At 30.3% G+C, this 15,741-nt stretch overlaps 2 protein-coding genes across 2 annotated transcripts; one reads left to right on the plus strand and one right to left on the minus strand.

Moving 5' to 3' along the window:
* Positions 1-203: 203 nt before the first annotated feature.
* On the minus strand, positions 204-6,916 carry LOC108339728 (coatomer subunit delta). The gene is made up of 12 exons (XM_017576927.2): positions 6,758-6,916; positions 5,649-5,702; positions 4,973-5,012; positions 4,136-4,359; positions 3,021-3,263; positions 2,764-2,938; positions 2,301-2,605; positions 1,572-1,770; positions 1,341-1,494; positions 958-1,020; positions 761-857; positions 204-589 (listed from the first exon to the last, which is right to left on the minus strand). Exons 2-12 carry the CDS (start codon positions 5,649-5,651, stop codon positions 500-502), a joined length of 1,593 nt encoding a protein of 530 aa, XP_017432416.1. The 5' UTR covers positions 5,652-5,702; positions 6,758-6,916; the 3' UTR covers positions 204-499.
* A 4,584-nt stretch (positions 6,917-11,500) lies between these two features.
* Positions 11,501-13,178, plus strand: LOC108339468 (V-type proton ATPase subunit E2). The gene is made up of 6 exons (XM_017576596.1): positions 11,501-11,714; positions 11,898-11,998; positions 12,104-12,260; positions 12,343-12,548; positions 12,701-12,804; positions 13,105-13,178. Exons 1-6 carry the CDS (start codon positions 11,613-11,615, stop codon positions 13,176-13,178), a joined length of 744 nt encoding a protein of 247 aa, XP_017432085.1. The 5' UTR covers positions 11,501-11,612.
* Positions 13,179-15,741: the final 2,563 nt, after the last annotated feature.

The raw sequence follows: 15,741 nt of genomic DNA on the forward strand, positions 1-15,741 counted from the left end.
TTATTTATTTTTCATAAATATTATTACTTAAAATTGGAGATAATATTTTTAATCATAACAGTACAAAATCCTTTATTTGATAATGAGTAAAATAAAAATTAAACTCAATTAATCAGGCCAATATTGTAAATCCACCATCAGTAGTGGTTTTTCATGCATGATTTCTTTGAAGGAGCGCGTCTGATTAGTTTCTCTTATAAAGTAAAGAGAACTTTTGCCTATTTTGCGGTGTAACAACATATTTTATTTATTCCATTCTCAAATTCAGAGGACAGAGAGATGGGAATGGCATCCCACCGTATAAAATATAGAAGGTAAGAAGTAAAAAGAGATTTTTAAGTTTCAAATTGTGAAATTTCTTACTTTGGACTGCGCTTGCAAATAAACTGAGTCGAATTTAATAAATGGTGCAACGTGGTGAAGGAAAACCCTTTGGTAAAAGAATCGCATTGGTAAAAGCCAACCTGTCATGGTTCAGCCTCAAGAGGGAGAAAATGAATCACACAACCATGTAGTTTTCTGTGATCAACTGTGTCCGCTGAAAAAATTTAGGAGGATTACCACCCTTTAGCGGTATGGTGTTGGTGACCTACAAAGAGAAGTGAATGCGTAAGTGTAAGCTCCCATTCAATCGATATTCAAAAATGGCATGTCAATTATAATCCATTATTTTAGATGATGGCACATGAATTGAATTAAATGATATAAGATTGCCCAGCAAATAAATGTTTCGGATTTAACTTTGAAAATACAAACAAACCTTCAGTTTGCTAAATGTATCTGTTGCCATAAAATGAATGTAAATGGGGAAGAATGCTGATGCATCAGCTTGCGGAACAACAAATTCCATTGATCCACTGAAATTATATTACGTCAGACAAAGCAAGTTGAAAAGTTTAACATAGTAGTAAATACTGCACGTTAACTTTTAAAAAGATCATCCAAGATTTAGCATACCTGCGGTTTGAATTATCAATCAGAAGGATAGACCACTCTAAAAGGGAATTCCTGGACTCATACCTGTAAAACCAATTTTATAGGGGATTATAAGAGAGAGAGAAAGAAACAGTAAAATAAAATAATTTCACAACATAAAAAATATGTATGCTGAGTCATCGACCGATGGTGATCTTGGGAGGGGAGGGGAGCAGAGTTGATTCTGTGAAGCTTTCTAATTCATCCAAAGACGGTCAGCATTTCAAAGATTGCCAACCGTTAACATAACACATATTGATTTTAATAGAAACCGGCTCATTTGCAGCAATGTCCAATGCAAACCACAAAAATGTTGGCCCTGACATTTATTCAGAGGGAAAAAAGTAAAGAAAGAAATCCCACACCTCCATTCCCCATCAATCTGGTTAACAGATGGTGCTTCCCGAAGAGATGGAAGAGGTACTGAAATCAAAACATCCCGCAAATCAAACATTGAAGAAGCCTCATACTCGATGCTGACAGAAGTATTGTTTCCAGAAGTAGTAGGCCAGCAGTTGACTGCAACAGGCATCGTTATTAATGCGGTAATACAAATACAAAATAGTGGACCATATGAAAAGCAGTTGTAAACCCACTTGTCAGCGGTACCATTGATTCATCAGTGCTTTGCATTCTCCACTTTAAGAGACCGACACCTTCAGAACCACCAGTTTGACCAGTGGGGAAAGGTCTATTGGGATCCTTTAGGCCTAGTATATTTTCATTGGCAAATAATTCTTTATTCATGTTGGGGTGTGTCTTGAAAATAATGGCTTGATTCTCACCAGTCTGGACCTGTAAAAACATGGCATAGTACGCAAGTGCTCATAATTTTAATTGTCCTCTAGAATTGATTTTTGAATTAAAAATCGTCTCAAGCAAGAAACCCTAACAATACATGCTGACGAAAATTGTTCAGTTAAACTCTAACTAACAATATATGACATATCGAAAGCACCAAACTACTTCATATTAATCAAACTACGGAAGCAGCACTAATATCATCCTGCAGGAATTTTAACCGCCAGTATCTTCCACATCATTTCGTCCTTTGTGCGTAACTGAATATATCTGATCCACCTTCTTTTTTTTCTTCCTTTTATTTTTGTCCTAGTTGTCATGATGACATCATGCTTCATTCATAACTGTGAGTTCTTTTCATGCAAGACAGAAGACTAAGACTGATATGTTGTAATCCAACTGTATTAGTTAATGGTTGTTCACGAAAAGATCCTTTCAAGTTACTAAGGCACACCAAAAGTTATGAAAACCAGAAGCTCACTGGAGACACGTCGAGGTAGAAAGAGATAGTGAGAATGTGATACCTGAACTTGAATATGTCCATCCTCTTTGCTGCGAATTTGGAGGGACATTGTGCCTTGAACATCAAAATTACCGATTCCACCGTCTCGCTTTAGTGTCGCATTTAGTTTCTCTTCAACAGTTAAAGTGATGGGATCCGTAGGTGGTGGGGCAGCTGCCTGAGACTGGCCAAGTTTTGGCTGAACATCTTCAAGAAAGACCTCACCTTCTGCTTTCAATGATTCCAAAAACTGATTTGCCTTTTGGGATTTACCAAGCTTCATTCCAAGACCTTTTGGTGGAGCAGTAGCAGATGATGTAGGACGACCTAAGGATGGGAATAATACACAACTACATAGATGAAAATCTTAATTTGGATATAGAATAAACCACAGCCAGGATACAACATGTTGCGATGGCCTTTCCAGTCATTATTACAGTTAGAAGCATTCTAGAATATTTCATGAAAATTCATGAAGACCAAACCTTTAGACTTGGTAGGAAAGGAATCAACATCAGAACTAAATCCGAGACCAGAGCCACTTCCAAAAGCAGTTCCGCTGCTAGATATGCTCAAATCACTAAGGCTATTTTCAATTTTTCCAGAGCCTAGTGACTGTAAGGGACCAAATCCCCCTTTATCCCCTTTGTTCTTTTCAACCTGCAGAAAACATACATTAATTTGAACAAATAATGTCACTCCTAGAATATTAAACAATGTAACATAGTCCCTCCAATCATACCTTGCTTTTATCAATCTCACTAGCTTTCCGCTTCATAACATCCTTAGTTTCATTGATTTTGCTCTGCATAACAAGTTTGTGCAGTTTCTCTTCATGACTCTCCATCTCACAGTAGTTCTTAACTTGTACAACAGTCACATTTTCCTTGTGCCCAAGAGAGATGACTTCATCAAATGCAAAAATCAACTCAAATGCATGTTCGCAAATACCCTCTTCATCGAGGGAGTAAGAATATTCAGGCACCTAAAAAAGTATTAAGGAATGAACTAATTATAACTATGCTTGATGAACTTTTAAGTCTCTTATAAATTTGGATACTTTTAGTAGAGTCTCTATTTAAGAGGATAACGTGGCTGCTATTTTACCCTTTGTTCGTGATCTCCTATTTTCACGTGTTAAGAAATGTGAGATCTTATAGTTAATATAAAACGATATTGCAGTTAATGTAAAACAACAAGAATTTTTTATTGCTTTCATTGAAAAAGTGTTGGATACTATCAACACCTACACCAATAGTGGTAATGACAATATCCTCTTGGTCAATCTAGGGGATGACATGTAAGACATTGAAGAGCATGACGATGTCATTATTTAACATGTGAAGATAAGTAAGCAAGATGACATGACAAGATAATAGCTATATCACCTAGTTAATGAAAAAATTAAAAAATCTAATTGAGTACTCAATACATAAATAAAAAATAGGAACTGAATAAAAAATACTCAATTTGTTGAAGGATTTGAAACATAATTAAGCCTTATAACTATAAGCACAATATTTTGGCAAAAGAATATATAGATATTAAATGACTCTAATCTGACCGATAAAGTTTAAGAAGATCCCAAACTTGCAGTACTAACCAATTGATCAATCCTAAACCATCCTGAACCTTCCTATAAAAATTAACATACTAAATGCCATGTCTAAGAAAATCCTACATTGATTATTGTACCTTTAAAACTCTAAAAGAAAACCAAAATGAGTAGACAAGGGCACAAAACAAATCTAAATTCAGGGCAGCGAGTCTCACCAAGTTCAAGACAAAGCCAAGCAATTAAAAAGAAATTGAGCTAATGGCATAATACATTAAACATAAAGCATAAAAAAAGGATACAAGTCTGGAGAGGAGTCTCAGAGTTGCCAAATCTTCCAGTATGTTGCTACTTTTGTTTGTTATAATAAGTAGATAGAGTGCTTCTATTGGCTGGTAAACATAGCGTACATTCTCCGTCTCAAAAAATGTGTGCTGCTTTCTGGTGCCTACCAACTTGGGAAATGCTGCTAGAAGACCCTCAATTCTGATACGAGACATGTCCACAAACTGTCTAGAAACTAGCACTGCAAATAACACAAAATGGTGCGCTGGTAAAAAAGAGCATAGATGTTGAATCCATTCTGTTTAGGTACACCACCAAATTCAACATTATAAACGATGCAAATTAAGCTTTGCAGAACAAACTAAAAATTAATCTTGAATTTGACAATATTAAATAATGGACCAATTGATAAGATATAATATTTGAGTAACATACACAACTTAACATATTGAGTTATTCAGTAGAAAAGGATTTCGTAACTCCACTTATGTTGCTGACGGAGAGTAAAGGGAAGATAGATTACAGATACAAGAAAAATAGACTAAATGTAGATTATGCGTACCAAATTTAACAATAGGAGTATACATCATATATTAGTTTCTTGGTTATCTAAAAATCAGGAAACACAAACCAAATCAAAAGATATGGTATTGAGAGTAGATTCCTACATATCAACAAACTAATGTATATGGTTTTTAGTTCCTAAAACCATATATCAGACTAATATATATGTTTTTTAGTTCCTAAGACCATATAGCCTGTTTTTCAGGTTCAAATTACTAAAAAGGAAGAAGCCAACTATTCTTTCAAAGGAAAAGTTCAGGGACTTTAGTAGAAAGCTACGAAAAACTCACCTTTTCCAGATTTGCTCACAATGGATGCAGCAAGGACAACCTGATCAACAAGTAAAACAAAGTTTTAATTGATCATAAAGAAAGTCAATAATAGATCGAAAGAGAGAATAACATTTCCCTCCATTTGAATTATTTTTCCTAAGTAAAAAAATAGTACTTCTTTCAGTTACAGAAGTGACCTGTCTAAATCTAATCCCAACCCCGCATTTTAGTAACACCCAGTTGGCCTTTGACACGCAAATTGATCAGACAGTCAAGGCCAACATTAATTTAGGATTAAATTAAACATTCAAAACAGCATAGCTAGAATTGAGATGAAAATAAGAAAAAACAACACACATAGAAGATCCAAAATTAAGAGTAATCTTGAAGCAAATTCAAACTTCAATGTTACCAGAGGATGCAGAGGAAATATTTATACAAGATTTCAATTTCAAAGCAGAAAAAAATATATATTAGAAGGCTCCTTCGGGCTGTAGTTCGAGATCATGGTTTAAAACTAGATGTATAACAAATTGGAGTTAGTACAAAGAAAATATATTATAAAAAGTAAAAGAAGTGACAATTCAAAGAATTTAGTGGAAGAAAAATCAAATAATTAATGTTAAATAGTCAAGCAAATCAAGCAAGTCCTTCAATATTTAACCAGGGGACTGTAAGGAGACAAAAGTGTTACCATCTTTTCACTTGATCTTTGAGATGAGGGAGTGCTTCCAGTGTCAAATTGAATCTGCAAAATAAATCCATGATGTTGTTAGCAGCCGCTAGCCGCCAGATCCTGATGTCAAATATACAATTATAGTAGTCAATATGAACACCCCCTAGCTTTATCCGGTCATTGTTGAGAAAGCTTGCAAAATCAAAAAGCCTGTAAAGGCAAAGTTCCCACAGGTCTAGAATCAACCCTTGCATATCTTTGGGCTTTTGAAATCAGGCACATTATGTTATTAACCAAAAAATGAAAAGCAATCAACTCAACAAATTATTTAAAAAAAATTCCACCATATATATTCTCCAATACCAACACCTAGAAACAGTGACACTTGACAAAAAAAGGAAACAGTGTAAATGATCAAGGTTCAAGTCTATTAAGTGAAAAATATCAACAACAAATGCTGTAATTTCAAAAGTTCAACAGTAAACTCATTCATAAAATGGCAGCTATTACACAGGTGCAAGTCGTGCGTTTGTAGGAAGAAAGGTAAAATCAGTTTTTCCAAAAAGTTAAACTAACTTCCATAGAAGTTGATTTGCAGAAGATATCTTATCACATGCTCCACAAGTTGTTTTGTGTAAGTTTATAACTTATTGAGAAGTTTGCGCCATAGTTCTTTCTTATAGTAGACTAACGTAATTCACATCACACACCCTTGGAAGACCGCCTTGAGAATTCATTGTTTGTCATCTCAAGGGAACAAAAGTAGCTAAAAACAGAACCACATAAAATGAAATCGCTCGTTTTCACGGCATTTATAATTGACTCTGTCGAATCTAAAGCTACGCAACCAAACACAGCGACATAAGACATTCCATGCGGTGGAGTCTAAATCTAATCAACGATGACTCAAATCTCATGCAGCCTATATAGGCGTCCTGATCCTATCAAAATGGCTACATTCCCAAACACGCATAATTAGAGCGAAAATGATACAAGATTAAGTGCAGATGGATCTCTTTTAGCAAATCAAAACACAAAAGGAAGAAATTATCGCTCACGAAAACTAAAGCGAGACGAAATCATTGCGAAGGAACGAAATGTGCAAGAAATAAGAACAATGTTACCACCTGGCGCTGGATCTATGAGCACGGTGCAGCTGAGAGTGATCACGAAAACTGGCAGCAAGGCTTATAGTTATGATCGGAAATGAAACGGAACCAAAACAATATAAACATTTCCTTTTAGCTCGGTTCAGGAATTTATAGATTTCGTAAATTCATCTTTTCGCTCGCTTCTCTCTCGTGTCGTGTAGGAGAATGGTTTCCGCTTTTTAATAAATTTTATTTATTTTTGAAAATTGAATTATTAGTGAAGTTGGTCACAATTTTGTTTTATTTGTTTAAACTAGTGAAAATATGTGAGTTCAATTTTTTGTATTGATAAAAAAAAAGTAAAAAAAAAAATTAACGAGTCCTCTATTCATTAAAATAATATCACTAATTATCTCTTTAATCAAATTATCATCATGATCTCGTTAATAGTATAAGAAAAAGCATAATAATAATTGACAACAACATTTAAAATCTTTCCGATGCAAAATAAGATAGTCGCGAATTAATTCTTAGAAAGGTCAAAATTCTAATTTCTTTTAATTTTTAAATCTAACTTTTCTGGAACAAATTGTGTAAAAAAATTTCTATTTAATTGTTTAAGACTAAAACTAATCTAGTTGAGATAAAATATCAATATTTTATTATTGAAGTATAGGTTTGGAAACAGAAAAAAAAAACTAATCAACTAATTTTTATTCTAGAAAAATCACCATATCTTTAAAATATATTCTCTCTATTTTTTCTATCTTCTTTTATATTTTTGAAAAATTTGTATCGTCTTATAGCATGTAATAGATAACAAAGTAAGTTTGTTTTTTTCACAATTGATCTCAAAATAGGTTTCTTATTGTCTTTTTTATTAAGTTGATTTTGAGAAATTTTGCCCGCATAGATATTAGAGATTTTGCATTTGTTATTTTTAAGATAAAATGAATTTTTATTGGTTTATGGATATGTTTAAATTATTGATAAGGTTTAAATTTTCAGGAATAAATAACTTAAATTTGAGCAAATGAAACTAGTTACGATAGATTATTTAGACGTGAATAAGAAGATAATATTTGATTTTAGGTATGAATATGTATTATTTACATGAATTTTAAATGAATTTTATTGTATACTTTATTCATGTTGACTTTGAAATTTAAGGTTGACACTTAAGCATTATCTTTGTAACACTCATGGTCATAACAACACATGTAGATAATGTAGAGTTTTAATTTGTCCATTGATCAAATTGGTATTTCTCTTATTTTTCTTAACACGATTTATTTTAAAAACATGTTTTATGTTGTTCTGATTACTTAAGTAAAACATCCAATCCAATCATATTACCAAATCACAAGTTAACTTCAAACACACACTTAATTTTCTAAAAAAAATCACACAACACATTTGAACACTCATTCAATGCAAATACAAAGACAAATTCAACAAGCAAAAACAATGAAACTCTAAGCAAGCTAAATTTTCAGAATTACACTACCACTGCCATCTTAAGAAAACACAACCAGGTAATTAAAATAAAAAAACCACAACATGGAAAAGTTTAATTAACTCTCATGAGTTGGACATAATCCACCTTTGCTAAGATGCTCTAAGACTCGCAAGCTTCAAGGTACCTCTAAAACCATGAAAAAACTAAAGTGAGTACTCCAAAGGTTTGGAGTCACATTCCCAGTAAACTTTCTAATGACACCCGAAAAAGAAAAATGTGACTCCAAGGTGGCTCAACGAAAAAGAAAAGGGGACATATACATTCACTTACACTAAGATGATACGAGACAAATGGAGTTTGAGAAGTTGTCCTCTTTTGGTTGTGTTACAAATCCTAGCCAAGAATAAAAGGGGAAAAGATGAGATGAAATTAAGATGAAACTACATGGAGGAACTTCTACTTAAATCAAAACAAAGAGAAAGAGTTTGAAGGGTGTGCATAAAAGCGATTCACATATTACATGCATGTAGCAAAGACAACGGTTAGGCTGGGTAGAAGATAGGGTCGGGTTAGGCACTATCTAACTCGGAAAAAAAATCCCACTGCAATTCACTCGTTACTCGCGTGGATACTTGTTTAAAAAAGATTTATGGGTATTTTAAAATTCGCGGGTATTCGCACGTACCTACAAATATTTTTAAAAGTATATTTTATAAATTTTTTAAATAAAATTTAAATAAAATTATAAAAAATATATAAAATATAATATAAATAAAATATAATCCACGAGTACGAGTAGTATAATACCTGCACCAGACCCATTTATAAGCGAGTATTAGAATACCCGTTATCGCTATCCTTGAGTACCAATTATCCATTGTGAATTTTATCCACAAATACTCATGAGCACAAGTATTTTTGTCATCCATACATGTGTGTTTACAATTTTTTTATTATTTGAATTAAAATTAGTTATTAAAAAGGTAAAAGTGAGAAATGGTTTTTCATTTTAAATATTTTTTTAAATTTAAAAAGTAGTTACTAAGGAAAAAAAAATGTGTACCCGGATTTCCTTTATCAGTGATATAGAGGTATAGATTGTTTAAGAATTTTTAATAATAAAATCAGAAAAAATTATTTAAACTAAAACATTGGTTTTGGTTATATTTTATATTTAATTAAAAGGGTTAAATATGTTTTTAGACCCTAAACTATTGGTCGTTTCTGGTTTTCGTCCCTCTTTCAAAGTAAGGTACAATTTGGTCCTCATTCTTTTCGAAACGTTCGTTTTAGTCCTCGAAATTTTGGTTTTAGTCCTCATTTGTTACTAAATGAGGACCAAATTTTTAAACAGTGTTTAGTTTACGAGGACTAAAACCAAAATTTCGAGGACTAAAACCAACGTTTCGAAAAGAATGAGGACCAAATTGTACCTTACTTTGAAAGAGGGACGAAAACTAGAAACGACCAATAGTTTAGGGACTAAAAACATATTTAACCCTAATTAAAACTATATCAAACTAAAATTAATTTTTTATGAGACTATTTAACTGGTAATTAAATAAAGTAAACAAAATTTGTGAATTATAAAATATAGTAATTATTATAATTTTATTTCACTTTTTTTTTTGTCCTTTTAGTTCCTTTTATGTAGAGAAAAGAGTGTGTTCATATTGTTTGGAAGTGGAGCTGTCAAAATGGGTAACCCGACCCGACCCAACCCGACCCACCACGGATTGGTCACTTAGTGAGTCAATCCAACCCGACTCATTTATTAACGAGCCAAAAAATTTAAACTCGACCCGACCCACCACGGGTTGGTGAGTTAAACGGGTTGCCTCATTGATTCACTTAATTAACTTTTTTTTTCACCCTCTTCTTCCATGAGATTCTTATAACATGTTACTTTGATTATCAAATTGAAACAGTATTAATTAGACCAATTGATATAAAAGAAAATGAAACAAAAGAAATATATTGTTATATATATTCTAACATAAAGTTGCGAAAAGACTCTATTGCTAAGTAAAAGTTGTGCATTTTGAATAATTAATTTAATTAATTTGATTTTAATAAAAAAATAAGATTTGAATAATTAATTTAATTAATTTGTTCTAATTAAAAAAAAATAGGTGGATTGGTGAGCCAACCCGACCCACCACGGGTTCAACCCGTGTGAGTCGAGTTCTTAGTGAGCCAGGTCAAAATTGGCTCACAAAAAATTTTGCATTTTTTTCCAACAACCCGGCTCAAACCCGTAGTGAGTCGGATTGGTTTACGGTTTTAACCCATTTTGACAGCACTATTTGGAAGAGACAAAAGACTATGAATTACGAATGAGGGGTGTAAGAAAATTAACTTATATAGAGATTCAATTTGCCACATATCTATCTTAACTACCACATCAATATTGTGTTAGTCGTTTTTATTATGCAACTAGGGTCATGGTCAATTTCACACGAGAAATCAAACGAATATGTTTTACAAAAAAGAATTAATTAATTTTTTAAAAAACGCTAGAGACCCAATTGAATGAACTAAATAATTGTGGTACAAGTCGTTATATTGAGTCTATTACTTAATATTTTTTTGCATAATGATCAATTTGGTAGGTATTTTAAAAAACATACATAATTAAAAAAAAAACTTAAAAAATAAAAGACCACTGGATATAAAAAGTACTTACTAATTTGATATTTTTATTGACAGATTTTCGTTTTAATATTTATATATTACGTTATTTTATGCTTTAATTTTTATAGTATATTTTAAATCGTCACTTTTAATTATATTTCAATACTCTTATTTTTTTTAAGAGGCCATGAGATGTGTGTTCCCTGTGTTTTCAAGTAATATGCCATAGTGTGATATTCAATGATTTAATTACGCATATAGGTTTTATATATGTAGTAAACTTTGCAGTTTAGTCTCCATGTATATGTATTTTTTTTTTAATTTCATTCCTTATTATCAGTTGTCAAATATATAACTATGTTAGATGTAAAATCTTGACAAGTAATTAAAATTGACCATGTAAAATTGTTAAAGATTTTTTCACAAAATGTCAAAATTGCTGATTTTTTTAAGGACAAAAAAATGTCGTAAGGATATAATAGGAGGATTTTATTTTATATTTGTTTAATTACCTTTTGTTCTCTTTAATCTCTTCTGTCCTTGTTTTGCTTGTTCAAAATTCCAAAGATAGGTTAAATTTGTTCAAGATCCAATTCCTAAACAGACCGAAATAAATGCTCTATCAGCTTTGTATATGTTTTTCCTCTCCTTTTAAACTTCTCACTACTTACTTATTATAACACAAACATTAAACTAAAACATAGTTACATTTTCCTTTCTCTCTCTTTTCATTCTTTTGTTTGAAAAATCATCAAAAAGTTCATTACATCTTCCCAGGTTTTGAATCTGAAAACAAAGATGAAGGACGCAGATGTTTCAAGGCAGATCCAGCAGATGATCAGGTTCATCCGCCAAGAAGCCGAGGAGAAAGCTAATGAAATATCCGTTGCTGCTGAAGAAGTATATATGAACATTTTATTTTTGTTTTTTAAATTTGAAAATATTACTGTTTTGATGTTTTATTGAATGGTTTGTATTTAGATCTTTACTTTTGAAAATATTAGTGCTTTCTTGATATGATGATTATTATTATTATCTTCGGGGATTTTGATTTATTAATCACATTGTTTTGATTCGTTGCAGGAATTCAATATCGAGAAGCTGGAAATACTTGAAGCTGAAAAGAAAAAAATCAAGCAAGAGTATGAACGAAAAGCCAAACAGATTGACGTTCGTAGAAAAATGTAAGCTCGTGCGTTTCGTTTTTCATACCCTTTGATCACAAATTATCAATGATTTCACGTACAAATTTTTAAAATGTTCACAAAACTTGTTCATTACATGAACAGTGAATACTCAACACAATTGAATACATCCCGAATAAAAGTGCTTCAAGCACAGGATGATGCAGTGAATTCCATGAAGGACGCTGCTAGAACGGGTCTTTCGGGTCTCTCAAATGACAAGAAAGTATACAAAAAACTCGTCAGAGACATGATTATTCAGGTATTTGAAGCACAGTCATATAATTATGGTATTTGGTTTTTTGCACAAAACACAAAATCTTATAATGTTGTATATGTTGTAGGGTTTACTACGCTTGAGGGAACCATCTGTGCTGATAAGATGCAGAGAGAGTGATCGTAAGCTAGTTGAGTCGTTGATAGAGGAAGCCAAAAAAGAATATTCAGAGAAAGCAAACGTGCAAGCCCCTAAAATTACCCTTGATGATCGTGTTTATCTCCCACCACCACCTAAGAAAAATGCTGCCACGGATTCCCACGAACCTTTTTGGTATCTTCTTTTCTTAGTTTTTACCTGTCTGTCATTATAACAAACACTATATGTGCACTTTTTTTCATGAACACAATCTTCAATCTCTAATAATATAATTTTAGTATTGCGTTAAACCTAACTCATGTGTGTTCTCAAATGTTTCAATAAAGCTCTGGAGGAATAGTGTTGGCCTCAGAGGATGGGAAGATTGTGCTGGAAAACACCCTCGATGCACGGTTGGATGTTATTTTTCGACAGAAACTGCCCGAGGCATGTTCTTGTTAATCTCCTATTTATTTGTTTCAATTTTTTCAATTAAAAATTTAACTTTTACATTGATACGTAATTAGATGAGTAATGGTTGGATGACACATTTTTATATTTATTTAACCCACATAATTAGGATAAAATGATGATAAAAAAAATTTTATATATTTTTTTTAAAAAAACAAGAAAATAATGTTAAATAAATATAGAAATTTGTGTGGACACAACATAAATATAAAAATTTATGTGGACTAAAGTATCGTTTCTTATATTTATGTGTTGTTATTATTGATTGGTGTTCTTGCAGATAAGAAAGATGTTGTTAGCTTGAACACAACATGCTTCAGTTTGAACTCTCTCACTTTTGAAATTGAAGATTAAGGGATCCATTTTTGTTGTTATTTCACTTTGTTTTTCTTTTAGAGCAAGTTTTAAATGCTTCCTCTCTCTTTTGTTTTTGTTTTTTGTTGTTGTAATTTTTTAAATTTTAATAAGCAAAACTAAAGGAATAATATTTCATTAATGCTTTCGAGAGTACAAAATTGATCTTGACACAATTTTTACTTAAAAAAATTGTTATACACAATTTTATCATTTTTAACATTTGCTTTATTTTCTTTACGACTGTTTTGATTTAATAATGAAAAAAATATAAAAATTTTTATTTTAAGAAAAAAAAGTTAATTTTTACTTCAACTTCTTTTTTCAAGATAAATAAAAATAATAATATGGCTAGAAAATTTATGTATTTAATTATAAAATCATTAAATTAAAATATAGAAGAATAATTATGTAATCGTATTAGTACAGAATTATTTTATGTACAGTAAAAACTTAAAAACGTTTACAAACTTATTAAGGTGAATTTAATTGAATCATCATAATAATTGTAACATACTGGATTATCTCATTAATTAAAATATTACACAGTATTAAAGATAATGTATATAATATCTATTTATAGTCTTTCATTAAAAAAAAAATTGAAACTTTTATATATATATATATATATATATATATATATATATATATATATATATATATATATATATATATATATATATATATATATATATATATATATATATATATATATATATATATAGTACGATAGTAAATGGTTTTTGTTCCTTTCATAATTATATGACATGATTAGCTTACGATAACATGGTCGTAATGGTGTTTCTTCACATTAATTTCGCTTTAGTAATTTCATTCAACTTTTATCATCTAAAATTCATTTTATGCATGAGTATGCAAATTTAATAAATGTAGGATGTCTTTGCAAATGAGACTTTCTTTCTATACATACCCTAACGTATGGATGGCAAAAAAATCCGCGTCCGCGGATATATGCGATGAATAGTTAGTATTCGCGGATATTTATTACCTGCGGGTAGCGAGTAACATGTATTTTAATACCCGCTTATAAATGGGTCGGGGTGCGGGTATTATACTATTCGTACGATATCCACTACTCGTAAAAATAAAAATTAAATTTATATTTTATTAAGTTAAATTTAATCAAAATTAATATTAATTTATATTTTATAAGATTAAATTAAATTTTAATGTATATTTAATTAAATTTTTATTATATTTTATATATTTTTTGTAATTTTATTTAAATTTTATTTTAATAATTTATAAAAATATATATTTTTAAATATTTACGGGTATCCGCGGATTTTAAAATATCCGCGGATATTTTTTAAGCGAGTATCCATGCGAATAGTGGGTGAATTTTTTTTGTCGGATCGGGTTGCGAGTAGACACTATCCGTGCCCGACCCGACCCGTTGTCATCCTACCGTAGTACAATACAATAATTATTCTTTATACTACCAACATTCTTACAATATAAGAGTTAACAAATATTTTTCAAACAAAGTAAAACCAGATCATTATCGCGAATATAATAATTACATTTATACAATATATTTCCAATGAACCTTAAAAAAATCAACTATTATCAATATTTTTTATTATTTTTAATTATTGAAAGTATTACAATAATCATTAAAAACTTGTAAATAATTCATTAAAAGTCAAACATAAATATAAATTACGGTGACTTTTACAATACAGATATTAATATAATACTATATATAAAATTATTATCATTTAAATTCTACCTTTAGGGGACATTATACCAATAGAAAATTAAATTATGATTAATATAGAGTTATAATAAATTATAAATATATTAAAAATATCACATGTTTATTTATAAAAAAGTATCCAGAGTTTTTTTTAATGTAATCAACATTTATTCTATAACAAAAACTGGTTATAACTACTGAATTAACTTAAACCTAAAAAAAATATTAATTTTTTATTCGTTATTTTAAGTAAAAAGTATCCTTAGTCTAAAAATAAGATTTGAGATTATGCTTCACTTTTAAAAAATTCTGTATATATATTGTGTAAATATTAATAAAAATATCATTGTTTATAAAAGGTTTTAGCTGGATGCTAAAATATATATTTTGATTTAATCTATAACCAAGGCTTTAAGACAAATTTGTGAATTTTATAACCTGTCAAAATTTAAATTTTTAGTACACATTTTTGTTCTTTTTTTATTGACAAATATTAATATTTAGTTATTGAAAGAGTTGAACCATAATCTTTTCTGTGCTTTCAATTTCTATCTTAAGTCAACTTTATAGCTCATAGTACATATTTTTATAAACTGATTAGATGTAATTTTATAATATATGTTATCATATAAATGTATTAGTTATATAATACGAAAATTAGTTCCTACCAAATAACATAAAAATAATAAAAGAAACTAATGAAAAAAAACCTGATGAGAGAAGTTGAAAAATGAAGGTGAACGTCTCAATGGGGAAAATAAATAGGGTAGAAGAAAACAATAAGAATCAAGACTCTTTTCGAATTTGAGTGAAAAATGAAAGATAAACTGATAGTGTATCTTT

The sequence above is a fragment of the Vigna angularis genome, chromosome 5 (genome assembly GCF_016808095.1).
Source record: "Vigna angularis cultivar LongXiaoDou No.4 chromosome 5, ASM1680809v1, whole genome shotgun sequence".
In the NCBI taxonomy this organism is placed as follows: Eukaryota; Viridiplantae; Streptophyta; class Magnoliopsida; order Fabales; family Fabaceae; genus Vigna; species Vigna angularis.